Raw genomic sequence first — 19,439 nt, 5'->3', positions numbered from 1 at the left:
TCCTCAAGACAGACCATTTTGCAGAAAGCTTGGCCAAACTCCTGTGCAAAAGAGAGCACAACGTTATTCACCTTGCTAATGGAGGTTGGGGGAGGGGTCTCATCCCTGAAGTGCCAGCATTGTTCCAGTGGCGTGGCCCTGAGGATGCTATTTCTGCCTGCACCTGTAACTAAAGTGCGCCAGCCAGAGAAGCGCTCGATCCAGTGCTCCATTCATTCCTGGTCCACAGGATTTAAAATTATGAGTTTGGTGGTCCATGAGGTCCAAAAGGTTGGCGACCCCTGCTGTGGACCACTAATTTGAATTTTGACTGATGGTGGCACAGGAAAGTTTGGCCGGGCTCTCAAGAGATGAGAGTGACTCCGGCTGCTTCTCTCTGCTAACAGGCAAAATTGTCTCTCTCTAAGTATCAACAGAGTCACATTAAAATGGTTCATTCTGTATTGTTGAATTTCTACTGCTTATTGCCTCAGGTATTAAATACTGTCACCTTGATTAGGAGGGGGAAACATTTACTGTTTTGCATTTCTTTATTATCAGAAGCTACTCTCCAGCCAGTATAATAAAATAGAACTATTTTGCCATTATATGACAATTTCTCTTTCTCTCAACAACCTCTCTACCCCAACTATTATATTTATCAGCCTGCAATGGGCCAACATAAAATACAAGAACCTTGCCAAAACCTCCAATTTTGTGACAGGAACCCACATCACAAATACATGAAACTCTTGATTCCTCCACCGTCCATTGGAGAGAAAAAAACATGGCAACACAAGGAACCAGGAATCTTCCCTTCAGACAAAGGAGTGGCTGGCTGGATGCGGTTTTACACTCCCAAAGGACTCAAGAAGCCAGGCTCAGGTGCTCCAGATAGACAGGTAATGGGGCAGGGGGGTGTCCTTGGGAAGGACTGCAAACAGGACACCTGGAAGCTGGCAGGGTTTAAGAGAGGGGCGAAAGCAGCGGCGGCGGCAGAGGGAGAATATATAATTCCTAGAGGCCAGAGAGGCACTTTGCAAGTACAGTGGGGATATAGCCAGATGGGAAAATAGTATGTGGCAATGTAATGGCATAGCTGTGCAGCTGCTGTGTGGTAAGGGGAAGCTGGTGAGGTGGAAGCATGACAAGGCCTGGAGTGGTTTCTGCCAACAGGGGAGAGAGATTTACTGGAGTGACTTCCAACCTTCCCTTTCAGTTTCCTCATCAACTTTGCTTGTGGAAAGTCAGCAGGGAAGATTGCAAATAGTGATCACATGCAGAAATGTTATTCAGCAGGTTCTGACCAATTCTGGAGAAGCAGTAACAGAATTTTGGAGTAGTTTGGAGAACCAGCAAATACCACTTCTGACTGTCCCTGTTTCCATCTATTCTCTGCCTCCTGAGTCCCAGCTGATCAGCTGGGTCTTCTTTTTGTTGCCCTGCATAGGAGAATGGAGCTGGAAAGCAGGAGTGGGGTGGGAATGAAGATTTTGCAGTATCCTTCCCCTGCCATGCCCACCAAGCCATGCCCACTAAGCAAGCCACGCCCACAGAACTGGTAGTAATTTTTTTTTAATCCCACCACTGATCACATGACCAACGGACACTGCACTGTTGGAACTGCGAGCTGGTTGCCAAGTGCTCAGAACATGACCATATGGTCACAGAGTTGCTGGGACAGCTAGAACTTTTAAGACTATTTGTATTATCACTTGTTCAATGGTGTTGTAACTTTAAATGGTTGCTGAATGAATGGTTGTTAGGAGGACTATCTGTATTTTAAAATGGCATGCATTTTCAAAGATTGTTAAAACCAATCATCTATGATCCATGACACCTGTGGAATTGAAATTAGGCAAATTTTATAAACCATAGCATGAATTAAACATTGTTATAAAACTGTTTTGTGATATACTACAAAACGCTATAAAACATTTCCTGTACTGGTGTTTAATATGGGCTGTGTTCAAGGCAGATACACTTCTGTAAAAAAGCACTGAGGAATCTGGTAACAATTAACACCATCAGAGAATATCAAGCATCAACCATCTCCCCTGATGAAATACTTGATATTTCCCATGTCGGTCCTGCACTTAAAAACAAAGACAGCTTGATGACTGCACACCTCTGCAGGGTCGTTTGCAAAAACGCATCAAGCAAACGCAAATTCATCTTCTCAATAAATTCACTCTCAAAGAGCAACAACAACCAAATAAACCTTCATTCTCACCCTGATCTAACCTTACAGCAATGTGTACAATCCCGGGAACAACATTCTGAGCTCAAAAGACTACATTAATTAGGTAATACTAATCTATGCATTGATTACCATGCAGATTGTATCAAAAGCAAGAGCCACAACCCACGTCACAATAATAATCATCCAAACATCCAATGTTAGGGATGCATGCCCCTTACTTACTCCAGACCAGTGGTCGCTAACCAGTGGGCCGGGGACCACTGGTGGTCCATGAGAAAATTGTGGTGGTACACAGAGAAAACTCCCCCACAAAGCAATTAATCCAGGCTGCACTGGAACACAAGGTTGCACTGCCCACATGGACCAGGGGAACACAAGGCTTGCATTGCTTGCATTGCGAACAACATGAGGTAGTGGGGGGACAGGGGAAAGGGCAGAGGGTGGGAGCTTGCCTCACTTGCCCCACGTGCCTGGCCTGGCCATCGGGCTGCTTCTTTCCTCCTCTTCTGCTTTTGGCTGCGTGCAAGGAAAGCAGCAAAAGACTTTCTTTCTCTCCCCCCAAACTCCACTAGAAATGAGTCTTTGGGACCCTGCAAAGCATCCTGCTCCAAGAGGCTGTGCCAGCAAAGATTAATTTCTAGCAGAGTTTGGGGGAGAGAAAGAAAGACTTCTGCTGCTTCTGCTTTCCTTGCATGAAGCCAAAAGTCTCCCTCTCTCTCTTCCCCCCTGAGAATGGAGCTGGAGAGGGTATCCTGTGATCTCAAATAAAGAATGATCAATCGGTAGGAAAACGGGGTGGGGAATTTTCCTGTAGACTTTTGGGGGGATTTTCCCAGGGTGTCTGCTGCTTTCTGCAGAGCCCCTGGGAAAATGTCAGCAAACCACCATTAGTCAAAATTCATATTAGTGGTCCATGGGATTTAAAATTATGACTTTGGTGGTCCCTAAGGTCCAAAAGGTTGGTGACGTCTAATCCAGACCCACTACTTCATATCTTAAAAGAAAACTACTCAGTGCAAGAAGCCTAGCAAATAAAATGCATGAATTCCTCATCCTATTAAGCACAGCCACATTCAACATTATATTTGTCTGTGAGACGTGGTTGAATGCATATTTTTCAGACTCCATTACCACTGTAAGAGAATATCAAGTTTATCGGTCTGATCACGAAATCCGTAGAGGAGGTAGAGTTGCTATATTCTATAAAAAGTCTCTAAATCTAAAAAAGATTCAAATTATACAAGAGCTTGCTCTTCCTGAGACCATCATCTGTGAACCTCAATCCATTTCTTAATTTGCTATCAAGCCCCTGACTATGATATAATTCATGCAAACAAGCTAACTTCACTACTGACATGGGCTGCCTCTTGCCTACACCCTCTTTTTTTTCTTGGTAATCTCAACTTACCTCTTATAAATTGGACACTAAATGAATCTGAACCCATTCATACAACCCTGTAGAATGCCGTTACTACACTGGGACTGGATCAATTAGTATATAACAAAACTAGACTAAACAACTGCCTTGACTTCATCTTCTGCAACAGCTCAAACTCAATTTATGGCGTACAAATACAGGAGCCACTTTCAAACAGTGACCATAAGCATAATTGACTTTTGTCTAAATTTACACCCTCTCAAAGAGGATTATAATGATGGATCTCCAAAATACAATTTTAAAAAAGCCAATTATGAACTCATAGCTGCTGACTTATCATCTCTTGATTTGTACATTCTGTTCTTTGGCTGTAACACTACAGAAGAACATTATAGTACCTTCTTGCTTGAACTTGAAAGAGTCATTAAACTATATGTTCCATTAGTAACCCCCATAAACAACAACAACAAAAAAAAAACAATTTACCCATAATAATAAGAAAACTTCAATCTAAAAAGAAAATCCTTATGGCGTAAAAACAAAACTAAATATGCAGCTAACTTTAAAAAGCGATACAACACCTTATGCTGACAGATAAAGGCAGAATGCACCTATTACCACAAGAGGAAAATCTTCTATGCACAAGATCCATCTGTGCCTTCTATAACTTTGTAAACACCAAACTTAAAGACTCAAAAACCATCCCACCCCTAAAAGATCTAATGGGAAAGACTATAGTGATGAAGCCATTAAGGCAAATCTCTTCAATACGTTCTTCAGTTCAGTCTTTGTAAACAGTAATGGCTCATGCTCCACATTTCCTAATTGTATGACAACTAACTGCAATGATCTACAAATTGACTTTACTGAAGATAACATAGAAAATGCAATACGCCACCTTAAACCATCCTTATCTATTGGCCTTGATGGTTTATGTGCATTCTTCTTAAAGCTCTCCACTACCATAGCAGAATCCCTAAATATAATATATGAGTGATCATTCAGAACCAGCTCCTTACCAAACCTATGGTCTTTAGCAACGGTCATCCCTATTTTCAAAAAAGGTGACCCCTGCCTGGTTGAAAACTACAGACCAATCTCATTGTGTTGTGTCACATGCAAACTTATGGAATCAATTATTAACCAATGCATTACCTAGAGTGAAACAACTTACTCTCCAATAAACAATTTGGTTTCAGAAAAAAATTGTCCTGCAATTTGCAACTTCTACACTACAAAAACATATGGACTACACTTTTTGACCAGGGTAAAGCAATAGATGTAATTTACATTGACTTCTGCAAAGCATTTGACTCAGTGATAACTGCTATTAAAATTAAATTCTTATGACATTTCCGGATCCCTTCACAAGCGGATTACTGCCTTCCTCTCAAACAGGCAACAAATAGTAAAAATAGGAAACGCTATCAAACCCTGCACCAGTTATCAGCGGTGTCCCCCAAGGGAGCGTTCTAGGATCCATACTCTTTATACTCTATATAAATGATCTTTGTGATCACCTTATTAACAACTGTGTCCTCTTCACTGATGATGTAAAACTATTCAACACCACCATCAATGCTACCGTCCTTCAAAAAGACCTTGACTATGTGTCTGAATGGTCTAACAATTGGCAACTCCAAATCTCTACCAACAAATGCTCTGCCCAACACATTGGTAAAAAAAAATCTATATACCAAATACAAGCTAGGCAGATATGACCTTGTTGATGACCCTCACTTCGTCAAGGACCTTGGAGTTCTCATATCGAATGACCTAAGCGCCAAAGCTCACTGCAACTGTATTGCCAAAAAGGCTTTAAGAGTTGTAAATTTAATTTTACGAAGCTTCTCCTCTGTTAATACTAATTTGCAAACTAGGGCATTCAAAACCTTTGCCAGACCAATACTTGAATTTAGCTCTGCTGTCTGGAATCTGCACTGTATATCAGACATAAATACAATTGAGCAAGTCCAGAGTATTTTACCAGAAGAGTATGACATTCCTCTGTTTGCAACAGAATACCCCACACCACCAGACTTTAGATTCTAGGCTTAGACAACCTTTAGCTAAACTGACTAAGATTGGACTTAAGCATAGTATATAAAATCATATGTTACAACCTTGGACATTTGGGAACCTGGCTAGAAGGTTAAGGCCATATGAGATGAATAACCGTGTGCTATCTGTCCCAGCAATAAAAAGCACAAACACAGACATAACCAAGTCTTCAATAGAGAGAACTGAAGAATCTTCTTCCTGTAAGATAAGGCAGAAATAAAATAAAGATGCAGCAGTTTATATAGCTTCATCATCATGTTATGAAAATTCTACCTAGTTCTTCTCATTTTACTTTTCTTTCAGACCAACTTATAGGTAAGCAGGGAATAATCTAAGATAGAGTTTTCCATATTGTCTATATTAATTTGAATATGAAGTTAATGTGTGGTTGGGTCAGATGGATGAATATTTAAATAAAAGAGAAACAGCTGAAATCCAAATGAAGTAGTTATTACTTTTTCTGTCCTATCATCAAGTCTTTTCCAGAAACTTACTAGTTTGGTAACTATCATAACACAGAAATTTCCTCTTATCTCCTCTTAATGGAATAGAACATCCATCTCCATCACACAAACTGAGCTTTTGAAATCTTGCTCTGAAGTATTACATTTCATTTATAAACTTTTGTTCACTGATGTCCCCTTTCATATTTCTTTTAAGTTCTGCATAAGTAAGAGCCACAAGGCTTTGCTCCACTTAATGTTCAAAGGGGAATTTGCTCTCTCATAACTCAACAGCATCCATTTTACTCATTCCCTGAATGTTTTGCTGACTACAGTCTAACAACCCAGCACAGTATTGCATTTTTTTTTTTTTTGATACTGCCAAGTATCCAAGAACATAAATAACAGATGGGTAATTTTCCTGTGTTGGAACACAGGCCTCCTTTGCCTGTAGAAGGAACACAGGAATTTTTCCAGGGACTGTCCAACAAGGACAGGGATATTTGTAATCCTCTCCTCCATTTTTAAGAATATAAAAATGAGTAGGAGTCCTTTCATAGAATCATTCTCCCATTTCCACATTTTAGAAAAGAACTCAATGCAAGAAGTTCCAGAATCATACTACTGATTTCGTGGCTGTTATTTTGTGTGTTTTGAAGTGGACTAGAGGATTACAGGATTGAAATAGGAGACTGCAATCCTTGAGAAGTTTCAATCTTCTCCTAATTTTGATACAAAACTAAACTAAAAAAAAAACAGTATCTAAAACTGCCATTCAACTGCCATTGTAGCCCCTGAAATCTTTTTCAAAAGTTGCCACTGAATTATAGTTTAAGTGCAAAAGATTGAATGGATTGGTAATTATTTAATTTATTTTAAGGCAATTAAATCTCACTCAGTTTTTGTCCTGGCTCAAATCATTTTAGCGAGCACATCCAAATCATTATCTTCAGGACTCTCAGCCCCCCAAAAGATAACTTTTATCTGTTCTGCAGCTTTACCTACTACCAAGCTGGCTTTACCAACTCCTGACAGGATGCAGATGTGATCTATGGTGCCTCCTTCAGTGCTGGAAAGGACATTGTGGAGCAGATCCACACAACCATTTCTTAAGGAGTGAGTTTGTTTGTTTATAATGGCCACTACTGGTAGAAGGCTTCATATAGCATTTGTGGCAGTTGGGAGACATCAGTTCTTTTGCTTTCTACTGTTTCACTAGTACAATTTACTCACCACCATGGGTGTCTCAAGAAAATAGGGCACAAGTGCATAACTGAAACCCTGCCTGTTTTGTACTTGTGTGTGAACTATCATTGCAAATAAAATATCCTTGCTATAGTACCTTTTCTAGTTTAAGAAGGAAGCAATCAATAAAGTCTCTAGGATTGTCTGGATCCAGGGTCTTCTTGTGAGCATCCACATTATTCCTAATGAAGTCACAGACCTTGTTACAGTCAGAGAAAACTTTCTTATGAGGTCCGGGAAAGAATTTCAATATATTTGGCAAAGCGCTGTACACCTGAAACATAGTAATAGTAAAAATTAACCATTGCCAATTCATCTCATGTGCTCTGCTTTAAGAACTACACAGAAAAACCCATTTCTCTATTAAGTGCCCTTTTATTTCTATTTGTTAAAAATAAACATTATGCAAGACCAGTTATTGATTTTCTGCAGTGCCTCCTGACCAAATGAATATCAAAATATGTATGTTATGGACACTAAGCTTATCTAGTTATGTTTTCCCACCCCTCTTTGTTTATGTATATCCTCAGTTGCTACTATGAGAAATAGTACCGTGTTTCTCACAAAATAAGGCCGGGTCTTTTTTTTTTTTTTTTTTTTTTTGAGCACCGAAAAAATGGCTAGGCCATCTTTTGGGGGGTGACTTGATTTTCTCTCCCCACGCACCCCTCCACCTAGAGCGACACACGCACTCACCTCGCCACGAGGCTGCTTCTATTGGCCAATAGAAGTGCCCCAAAGGCAGAGTCACCAGCCGCTTCTATCGGCTAAAGAAGCTGATTCCACCTATCACCTGCAATGGGCAGTTCCAGGCCCCTCCGCTTAGGCTGCCAACTAAGAGAACTTGCAGTTTTCTCAATTGCTCAATTGGTTTCAAAGGGAAGTCGGGGGGGATCTTTGTTCCCCTTGTCATCCACTAGCATCTTTGAGGGGGGAGGTATGCTTCAAGGGGGAAAGTGAAGATTGCTGACCGTAAAACTGCGAGCTAAACAGCCCGTCTTTCTTCTACCTTCTTCTCGAAGTTTTTCTTGCAGCCTGACCACTGACAGGTGGTTGAGTCTGGCTTCAGCTCTCCCTTGTGATCGTCTGATATTTACTCTGACAATGGTACACTTACGTGATTGAGTTTGCAGTTGGGAACCCAATGCATAGCCATGCCTCGCCACGAGGCCACTTCTATTGGCTGATAGAAGTGGCTGGTGACTCTGTCCTCGGGGCACTTCTATCGACTGATAGAAGCAGCCTTGTGGCAAGGTGTGGCTGCCCGCGGGGCGCTCAATGAGGCCACTTCTATTGGCCAATAGAAGTGGCTGGTGACTCTGCCCTTGGGGCGCTTCTATTGGCCGATAGAAGAGGCCTCGTGGCGAGGTGTGGCTGCCTGCAGGGCGGTTCACGAGGCCACTCCTATCAGCCAATAGAAGTGGCTGGTGACTCTGCCCTCAAGGCGCTTCTGTTGGTCGATAGAAGCAGCCTCGTGGCAAGGCGTGGCTGCCCATGGGGCATTCCTGTTAGGAGCACCCCACGGGCGCAGCTGCGCCTTGCCACAAGGCCACTTCTATCGGCTGATAGAAGCGGCTGGTGACTCTGCCAACGGGGAGCTTCTACCGGCCAATAGAAGTGGCCTTATGGCAAGGCAATTCTGCCCGCGGGGCACTTCTATTGGCCGATAGAGGCGAGTCTACCCATGGGTGCTCTAGCCAAGGTGACCTGCAAGGGGCTCCTAATGGCAAGTTCCCTTCCCCCCATTTCTCTTCATCTCATATAGTTCAAGCGATGTGAGAAATGGTGGGGAAAGCATGGTTTAAATAGGCCTAAATTTTGGGCGAGTGGCTTAGTTTCACCTTATGCCTAGAAAACATGCTGGGCCTTCCTATGAGAGGGTCTGTATTGTTGGAGAAACACAGTAGAATGAAAGTAGAGTAATTTTGGCGGACTTAAAAAGTAATTATTTATGAATGCCATTCTAAAATGGGTAGTAGAATAGTTGGCTCAGAAAAAGCAGGGCTGAAGCATTATAAAAATAGTATTGGGCTTATATACTGTTTCACAGTGCTTTACAGCCTTCTTAGCATATTGCCTCCCCCCGCCCCCCCCAAAAAAATCTGGGTCCTTGTTTTACTGACCTTGAAAGGATGGAAGGCTGAGTCAACCTTGAACTGGTGTTAATCAAACTCTGACAGTCAGCAGATTGCAATATTGCATTCTAATCACTGGGCCACCATCCCTCAATGTATTCGATAACTGGCAAGAATCACTGATAAGAAGAAATCTCTGCTTGCAGAAGAACATATAGTCAACATACCATTCCTAGATGACTTGCAAAGAATCCAGAGAATGTGTCTGAGATTTCCGATAGTTCAGAGAAGGTTTTGCCTTCATAAGGCAATTGATTCCCAAAGATAACAGAGCAAAAAACATCACAAACAGTAGATGTGACGGGAGGGACTATGTCAAAGGGATGACCTGTAACATCAAAAAGAAAGAAGAGATTGTGTGACCACATTTTCATTTCCAAATCTGTAACGACTTTGTAATAGTTTTTTTTTATACAGGTAATAAGTGGCCAGTTGCTTAGTGACTTTTAAATGTTACTATCTATCTGGAAAAGGGGAGTTATAACCTGATTCTGAGGGTATGACAATCTCCGAATTTTTCAATTAATCCCCCTCCCCTTCACCACTTACACACACTGCCGAATCATATTGCAGGGGTGCAGGTAGGGGGATCTAAATGAAGGCTCCAAATTGTTTCTGGTTAGAAAATTGGGCCAAAGCCTGTCCTGCCTACAGCTTTGCTAACTCTCAGCAGTATGTGTGCCACACAGATCCCCAAATGTGGCATCAATGGCTTGGCATATTTTGTCTGGTGCTGCCAACCCCCACCTGTCTGCTATAGTTCCTGCATGGTGCCACTGCTATAAGTTGCTTAGCGCCTCCCTGTCCCCCTGTGATAACTTCTGCAAGGCCAGGCAGGGTTTGGCGAGTTGAGGCCAACAAGCTGTAGCTGCTGCCAGGCACCACAGCCCCTGAACACTTGCCGCCTCCTGTGAGTGCTACGCTGAGGCCAAGGCCAGTGGGGCTTGCCCCTCACTAATTCCAGACCAGGCCAGATCTAACCACATTGCGGTTAGCCTTGAGTGTAACATGTCTGGCTTGGAGCTATATGTCTACTCCACTCCATTCCACTCGACTCCATTCAATTCTCACTCCATTCCATTCCATTCATGAGTGGTATTCAGGGTTTGGGCGAACCTCCAAGGAAAATTTTAAGTGATTCATAGAACCGATAGGGAAAAGTGGGGGCCCTCTCACCTCTCCTATATTCTGTTGTTTATTAGCACAGGTGATTCATGTGGCAGGGCAGATTGCCTTCTCAGCTGAGCTAAAAAACTACTCACCTCACCAGCGCTGACACTGAGGCCGGTCTTTGAGAGCTGCGCTGTGTGAAGCGTGCTCTCATAGAACCAATCACACCACCTTGATTGGTTCTAAGAGAGTGCTGGCCCTGCCCCCCCTCGCCCTATATATCTTGCCTTTACGCTGCCAGGTAGTCTCTGTGCCTCACCTCCGTGCCTTGGCTGCTTTGCTCACCAAAGGTAACTTGCTGCAGCCTACTAGCCCTTTGCCTCGGGTCGGGGCCTGGGGATCACCATTCCCTGGCTCTGGCATTGTACCAGAGCCTCTGCCTGATTGCCATTTGTCTCAGCCAGGTTGGGGCCAGGGGACATGGCAGTCCCTGGCTCTGGCCTTCCTGGGGCATCCTCCTGCATGCTGCCTGCTCGCTCTTCACCATACGTCACCTCGTTTTCCTTCAGAGGCCCTGGCCCTTACTCAGTCTCCCCACTTCCTCCTCCATGACCGCCTCTTCACCCCATGACCTTACCTTTCTCTCACAGCTGATGGCAAAGGGGAAGACAAGCCAGGGCTGAGACATCACCACTGGGCTCCCTGCCAGCCCGCATCTAACCCCACTTGTCAGGAAATGCCTGCAGCCACCGCCTCTTTGCCAGTGTGACAACCTCCAGCTGCCACTTCCAGCTCAGTTCTGGCTGGCAAAAAGCGGCGGCTACAGGCTTTTAATGCTGAAAAAAAGTGGACGCTGCTGGCTTCTTGCTCTCCCATGTGCCGACACAGAAGGTCCCAATCCTGGTTCTGTGAGATGTGTGTGTGTTTATTTGCTCTGTGTGTATTAGGCTGAGAAGGAGAGAAGCAGCCAGGTTGAATGATGCAAGGAGATGGCACGTGGGTGAGTCCTCTGGCACTGTGAGATGTATGTGTGTTTGCTCAGTGTACGAAGCCGAGAAGGAGGAGAGAAGCAGCCAGGTTGAATTCTGTATCTGCTGCTGCACTTTCCAGATGGGACTTACAGGAGTGAGGAGCCGGATAGGCTTTGTGCTCCCCCCCCCGCTTCTCTTTTCCCTTCTTGGCCTTCTCTCCACCTCCCCTCCCCAAGCCTCCTTTTGTCAACATTCTGCAGGCAGGCTCAGCAGGCAGTCACAATCTTTAGAAGGGCTTTTTAATTTGTCAGCCCAAGGGCAGTGGGGGTGGAGGTATGTAGGAAATCACCCTGTCTCTGCAGCATTGGTCATGTGACTGAGTGGGCATGGCCAACTCAATGTCACAGCAAGGTATTGCCCCACCTTGCCATAAGTGACATCGAGTTGGCTATGCCCATTCAGTCACATGACCCCCACCAAGCAACGCCCACTAAGCCATGCCCACAGAACCAGTGGTGATAAATTTTGAATCCCACCATTGATTCCATTCCATTCCATTCCTCTATTCTATTCTTCTATTCTATTGCAAGCCAACAGACTTTATAATCCCTAGCTATAGTCCCTCTTCCCAGCTTTGGCTTTCAATGTCAATTGGCTTAATAACAGTCTTGACTGCAGTGCAGGGTTATACATCCATGTTGATGATGGTGGACCTTTTCACCAAAATGGCACATTGCTAGGGTTTCCCAAAGGCAAGGGAGTCTACTCAGATATGTTTTGGATAATTTCTTTCATTACAGAGGAATGGACTGGTGTCAATTTACTTCCAGGTTTTGGAGGGTACTGTTCCAACTTTTGAAGATACAGCTACTTTTCCTCCACTCTTGGTCTCAGCACTGGCTCTCCACAGGGATGTGTGCTGAATCCCCTTTTGTATTCACTCTACACCTACAACCGCACTCCCTCTTGTCCCACTAACTCTATAATAAAATTTGCAGATGACATCAAGTTGGTGGAACTCCTATCAGGAGGAGACAAGACAGCCTATAGGTCAGAGGTTCTCAGACTGGTCTTGTGATGGAAGAGTCATAACCTCACCCTGAACATCAAAAAGACCAAAGAATTGATTATAGACTTCAGAAGATGCAAAACAGAGCCACTCCCACTATATATCAATGGAAACTGTGTGGAAAGAGTTCATAGTTTTAAATTTCTAGGAAGTCATATTTCCAACAACCTTACTTGGTCAATCCACACTATGGCCACTGCAAAGAAGGCCCAACAGGACCTGCACTTTCTGAGGCTGCTGAAAAAGAATGGTTTGGGTGAGAAGTTGCTGGTTACTTTTTACCAGTCTACCATCGAGAGCATTTTGGCATACTGTGTAACGTGTGGTATGCTGGATGCTCTGCAGTGGATAAGAAGATGCTCCAGAGAGTTATAAACACAGCATAAAAAATCATCAGTTGCTCTCTTTCTTCTTTGAAAGAGATTGTGAAGACCAGACTCCTCTCTAAAACACTAAAAATCTTCACAGACCGTTCTCATCCTGGACATTCATATTTTGATCTGTTACCATCAGGGAGGCGTTATAGCTGTCTTAAAATGAGGACTAATAGATTGAGAAACAGTTTCTTTTCCAAGGCAGTAATTGTCTTGAATCAAACAGTACATTTGTGATTTAGTCCTATTATTATTATTATTATTATTATTATTATTATTATTATTATTATTATTATTATTATTATTATTATTATTAAACCTCTGTGATATCATTGTGATGTGGTGTTTGGGGCCCTGTGCTGGGGTAGCTTTCAAATTTCGTTGTATTCATGGAATGCAATGACAATAAAGGTATTCTTCTTTCCCTTCTTTAAGTTCAGTTTGTCACCTGCCCATCCCATTATTGCAAATGGAGATGCTGAGAAAAGTAATCAGATGTTGCAATAATATTTGACATGTTATTGGACTGACAGGCAGGACTACGGGCTATGACTGCTGCCCCTCACAGAATTTGCATATAATAATCCAGTACATAAGGCAGAGTATTAATTCAATAAAAACGAAGTATTTGTTTCTGGACTTATACATAAACAAATAAACCATGTCGCAGTATTGTTATTGCGAGGCAAATAGAGGCATATCATGTGCACTCCTTTGTGTTATATGCTTAAAGGTGGGATATAATTCTATAAATAAATAAAAATCTTTTGCAATGTAAGATCACCTTCAAAGGTTGTCATCTTCTTCACCAAACAGTGAGCTTCTTTCGATATCCGTTCAGCCATTGACTTCTGTCCCATTCCTAAGTTCCGTAGTGTGGTGAGAGTAAAACGACGGATAATCTTCCATTTCTTTTCACTTATAAGCCCTCGAAGGATAAAAGTTGGCACAACACGTGAGAGACACTAGAACATTTCTTTTAAAGAATTAAAGAGCAACTTATCACTGCCATCCACAAAGCATTTACCCTGCTCAAATAAAATTGTATTTCTTTGTTCAAAAGTCATTGATACTTTGGCAAAAGGAAAAGAAGTTCAATTTGATTATGAGCTTGAACTTTTCTATTCAACTTTATATTTTAGGTAATGTTAAAAAGGATTTTGATAATTGTAATGAACACGTGAAAAGAATAGAAGAGCTTTTCATTTTACTCAGTATACCTATTTATGTGCTTCCCACCAACATACATATACAAAAGCTTTATTTGAAAAAGAAAAGTGTTATTTTCTATTGCTTCAATATATCCCGAAATTTGACATCCTCAATTTGGGAACTTCACAGCAATCTGATGAGAACTGAATTACTGGATAAAGTTTGAAAAGGCCTGATTGCAACAACTACCTGCAAACTACTAATTTTAGAACATTTGAATCTTAAGTTGTAAGGCTATACCCAGCTTTGAAAGAGTTCTTCATTTCAATAAATTTTCTTTCAATTCACCCCCTCAAAGTAGATTTGCAGATCAGCAAGATGAGCAAGTAGTATCTGATGGCTTCTAAGTGTACTGTAAGTATGATACTTTCAGTATTGCACAATGTTGTAGTTTTGGCATTGAAATATGTCCTAAAAATGGCAAAGGGCAAATCTTCCTTCCTTCCTTCCTTCCTTCCTTCCTTCCTTCCTTCCTTCCTTCCTTCCTTCCTTCCTTCCTTCTTTTTTAAAAAGGAAACATAAACTAATGGTTGAAATAAATTTTGTCAAAGCTTCTAGCTGAAACTAGATACTTAATGACTATGAAATTCTAAAGAAAAAAATATATCTAGCATTATCTGATGTATTTTAAAGCATATCTGTAGATATTTCTGCTGGTTCTGACTGAAAGTTTTTCACTATTAAATTTTGGATTTGGCCCTATTTAATTAATTCACTTTTAAATTTGGCTTTAAAAAGAACTGAGGAGATGACCATTCTGAAATTGGTAGCTTCTAAGCAGATATTTAACACAGGTTTCAGTGCTCTGCTCTTTTGTGTTTTAATACTTCATCCTTTATTCGGCATTTTGACTAAACAGATTTTTGATTACCTCCAACAGTTTTATCTATTTCATTTTTTCCTCTTCAAAAATAAATTGGATGCAATCACTTACTGTTCTGTACAGTCATTTACATACTTGTAAATGCTGCGCGGTGATTGGTCAAGACGCACGGTGAGCTGATTGGCCGAGCGAGCCGCACTGATTGGCCCACCGCGAATCTCCCGCGATTGGTGGAAACTAATCGCGGGAGATTCAAAGTGGTGCCATTGGCCGCGGCCGCCACGGCCAAGGAATAAAAAGCCGCCGTTTTTCCCTTTCAAGCCGAGCCGATCTCGGAGCAATAAAGAGCTGAAACTAAGTCACTGGCTCCGAGTCTTTTTCCGCGATGGACACGACACTGGCGACGAGGATGGGATTCCCAGCCTGATTCCCGAAAGCACGTGTCCGGAGGAAACGAGACCAACGAGATGGCCAGCATCGCCCCACCAGCGCCTTTCAACCCAGCTACTGAGGATTGGGAATCGTACACCGACCGATTCCTGATGTTCCTCGAAAGTAGCAACTTAAAGGACGCGAATGGGCAGAAGAAAAGAGCCGTTTTCCTAACACACTGCGGGCCCGCAGTGTTTAAGATGGCGAAAGCCCTCGCGAAACCCGAAGACGTGAAGATGATGGACTGGGCCGATCTCGAGCCATTACTCCGAAACCACTATGCCCCCGCAGTGCCCACCCTCATCAGGCGGCACGATTTCTACCGGTGAGATCAAAGAGCGGGCGAGAGCATCAGCGATTTCATGGCTGAACTGCGAAACCTCGGGGGTATGTGTGGTTTTACAGACATGGACGAGGCACTCTGAGACCGCGTCGTCCTGGGGCTCAGAGATCCGGTCCTACAAAGCCAACTGATGGCAAAAGGCGACATCACCCTCGCCAACGTTCTCGCAGATGCCACCGCAGCCGAAGCGACCCGGAAATCAGTGGCTCGGATGCGGAGACCCATCGCGGCCACCGATGCGGGCATGGCAACCGAGACACGTGCCAAAGCAAACCCCCGGGAGACCACCACCACACACCATGGCGACCTCGACTCCGGTTCCGACACCACGGACGAGGAAGAGGACATCCATCGACTCCAGACAGAATGAGACTGGCGCGATCGACGGAGTCGTAAGTCGGGACCCCAATGCGCCGGGTGCGGAGGCGACCACCCTCGATCGGAGTGCCGATTTTTTGATGCGATATGTCGGCACTGCGATAAAAGAGGCCACATCGCCCGAGTCTGCCGACTCAAGAAAAACTACAGCCCCCGGAGGAGAGAAAACAGCAACCGGAGACGAGACGGCACCCCCCCAGGCCCAGAGACCGCCAATCCGAAAATCATTGGAACAGAGACGGACGGGGCCGCCGAAATGGCGAGAACCGGCAGAGAGAGGAAACCCACCAGACGGTCGTCATCGGCCATTCATCCAGCGAAGATGCCCAGAAGGTATATGTGGAAGGGAGCATCGAGGGCGAGCCATGCAAGATGGAGGTGGACTCCGGATCCTACCTTTCCATGGTTACATGGCGGGAAATCAAGCGCCTGGTGCCCAAAATCCAAAGAAGGGGACTGGGAAGCCAGAAACTAATCCTCAAGGACTACCAGGGAAATCGCATCCCGGTAGTCGGAACAGGACAATTCGAAGTAATTTTCAAGGGGCGAAAAGCAAGGCTCCCGTTGACGATCGTGGACCGAGACCGGTCCAGCCTTTTAGGACTGCAATGGTTCGCGCCACTCGGAATCGAAGTGACGGGCATCGATCACATCAGGGAGGCCGATTGGGAAGAACAACTCGCAAGGGACTTCCAGGAAGTGTTCGATGGCACCCTAGGCAAGTACCGAGGGCCCCCTATTTCCTTCAGCCTAGACCCCAGCGTTCCCCCAAAATGCCTAAAACCACGGAGGGTACCCTTCGCACTCCGGCCCAAGATCGACGAGCAAATAGACAAGCTCGTCAGTCAAGAGGTTCTCAAACCAATTGACCACGCCCGGTGGGAGACCCCCATAGTCACCCCAGTCAAGCCCAATGGGTTGGTGAGAATCTGCGGGGACTATAAGGCCACCCTCAACTGCGCTTTACAACAGAGCGCCTACCCCATCCCAGTAGTGCAGCATCTCCTACACTCACTGGGGGGAGGCAAAGTTTTTGCGAAACTCGACCTGGCGCAAGCATACCAACAACTGCCAGTTGATGCAGAAACCGCCAAGGCGCAAACCATAGTAACCCACCGGGGGGTTTTCCGCTGTAAGAGACTCCAGTTTGGAGTCAGTGTGGCACCAGGAATATTCCAGAGCCTCATGGAGAGACTCCTGCAAGGAATCAAGGGGGTGGTGCCCTATTTCGACGACGTACTGGTGTCGGCAGCCAACCAAAAAGAACTGGAGGGTCGCCTGAGGGAGGTCCTAACGAAATTCAAAAATGCGGGGCTGAAGGTTAAAAAGGAAAAATGCCAATTACATACCGAGAGGGTCGAATTCCTAGGGTACCTGTTAGATCGGCATGGAATTCACCCAACAGAAAAAAAATCAGAGCAATCAAGGAAGCCCCCAGGCCGAAAAATAAAACGGAACTACAGGCATTTCTAAGGCTGCTTAATTTCTATAATGTTTTCCTGCCACAGAAGGCGACCGCAGCGGAGCCTTTGCATAGGCTCTTGGACAAGGTGGCCCCATGGAATTGGGGGAAACGCGAGGAGGCCGCCTTCAACAAAACCAAGGACCTACTCACCTCGGATGCTGTCCTCATCCAATACAATGAGACCCTACCGCTAGCTGTCACATGCGACGCATCACCCTTCGGCGTCGGCGCCGTCCTCAGCCACACTCTCACCGATGGAAAAGAAGCACCCATCGCCTTTTTCTCAAGGACCCTCACCAAACCGGAAAGAAACTACAGCCAGCTGGACAAGGAGGCTCTGGCTATCGTTGCCGCCATAAAAAGATTCCACGAATACATCTACGGCCGGACCACAAGCCGCTGTTGGGAATCCTCGCAGGAAACAGGGCCACCCCGAACATTCTATCTCCAAGAATGACAAGGTGGTCCGAATTCCTTGCCGCCTACAGTTACCGGCTCACACACCGACCCGGTAAGACAATCACCCACGCAGACGCCCTGAGCCGCACGCTGCTACCTGACTTGGACACCGACCCAGCACCCACGACGACCACCCTTAGCATAGAGACTCTGCCCAATCTACCCATAACCGCGTCAGACATTGCCCGCGAAACTAATAAAGACAAACGTCTGGCATGAGTGTTACATTGGGTAGAGAAGGGGTGGCCCGAAAAAGACATCGACGAAACATTCAGGACATTCCGGAACCAGCAAACAGAACTGTCATTACAAAAAGGTTGTTTACTGTGGGGGATAGGGTTGTCATTCCGGAAAAATTACAGGGAAAGGTATTGGAATTGCTGCATGAGGGACACCCAGGCATCGTGCGAACTAAAGCTTTGGCCAGAAGCTACGCATGGTGGCCAGGGATAGACAAATGGATTGAGGCTTGGGTGGCAGCATGCAACCGATGCCAGGAAACCAGGCCTAGCCCCCCTGCCGCCCCAATCCTGGAATGGGAAACCCCCAGGGGACCATGGTCCAGGATTCACATAGACTTTGCCGGACCCACGAAAGGGCACACCTTCCTCATTACGGTAGATGCTTACTCCAACTGGTTGGAGGTAAGCAACATGAAAACTACCACCACGGAGGCCATTACCAAAGAACTCAGCAAGCTGTTTGCAACCCACGGCCTCCCAGACGTTATCGTATCCGACAACGGGCCCAATTTACCTCACTAGAATTCAAAAAATTCCTAGCGGAACGGGGGATACGACACGCATTGACAGCGCCGGCACATCCGGCGGCGAACGGGAGGGCGGAACGGATGGTTCAATTTACAAAAAGAAAACAATCCAGAAAATAGAAAACGGGGAAATCCAAGAAAAAATAAATAAAATGCTTCTGATACAACACATAACCCTGAACACAACAACTAACAAAAGCCCGGCAGAACTATTAATGGGGAGGAAATTAAGGTCCCCATTAGACAGACTGCACCCCACATACAACCCAGAAAAAAACCCCAAACTCCTAAAGCAAAGACCAAACTTTTAAACCAGGCGACACAGTATACGCAAGGAACCTTACCGGGGACCCACTTTGGATACCAGCAACCGTAACCCAAGTGACAGGTCCCCACTCGTACCATTTACAGACAACCGACGGACGAGCATGGAAACGACACATCGACCAATTAAGTTCAAGAACAACCACGGGAAACACAACCGACACACAAACAGACACAAACACATACCCAGAAAAAGAAGGGGACCCCCCCAACACAAATCAAGAGGGGAGGGAAGACCCCAAGAACCAACCCACACCAGAAATAAA

At 44.7% G+C, this 19,439-nt stretch overlaps 1 protein-coding gene across 1 annotated transcript in view; it reads right to left on the bottom strand.

The window, feature by feature from the left end:
- The window catches only part of LOC113426276 (cytochrome P450 2C5-like), a 40,080-nt gene that overhangs the window by 7,630 nt on the left and 13,011 nt on the right, over nt 1-19,439 (bottom strand). Inside the window, exons 3-6 of the mRNA XM_087954183.1 lie at nt 13,753-13,896; nt 9,612-9,772; nt 7,407-7,583; nt 5,684-5,819 (exon numbers count right to left, since the gene is read on the bottom strand). Coding sequence (XP_087810309.1) covers nt 5,684-5,819; nt 7,407-7,583; nt 9,612-9,772; nt 13,753-13,896 — 618 coding nt within the window. The remainder of the gene's footprint in view (nt 1-5,683; nt 5,820-7,406; nt 7,584-9,611; nt 9,773-13,752; nt 13,897-19,439) is intronic.

The sequence above is a fragment of the Notechis scutatus genome, chromosome 2, assembly GCF_049901735.1.
Source record: "Notechis scutatus isolate UNSWTSFEM ecotype Mainland chromosome 2, rNotScu1.2, whole genome shotgun sequence".
NCBI classification, from domain to species: Eukaryota; Metazoa; Chordata; class Lepidosauria; order Squamata; family Elapidae; genus Notechis; species Notechis scutatus.
The sequence above is the reverse complement of the archived record's forward strand: the minus strand, read 5'-3'. Positions and strand labels throughout refer to the sequence as shown.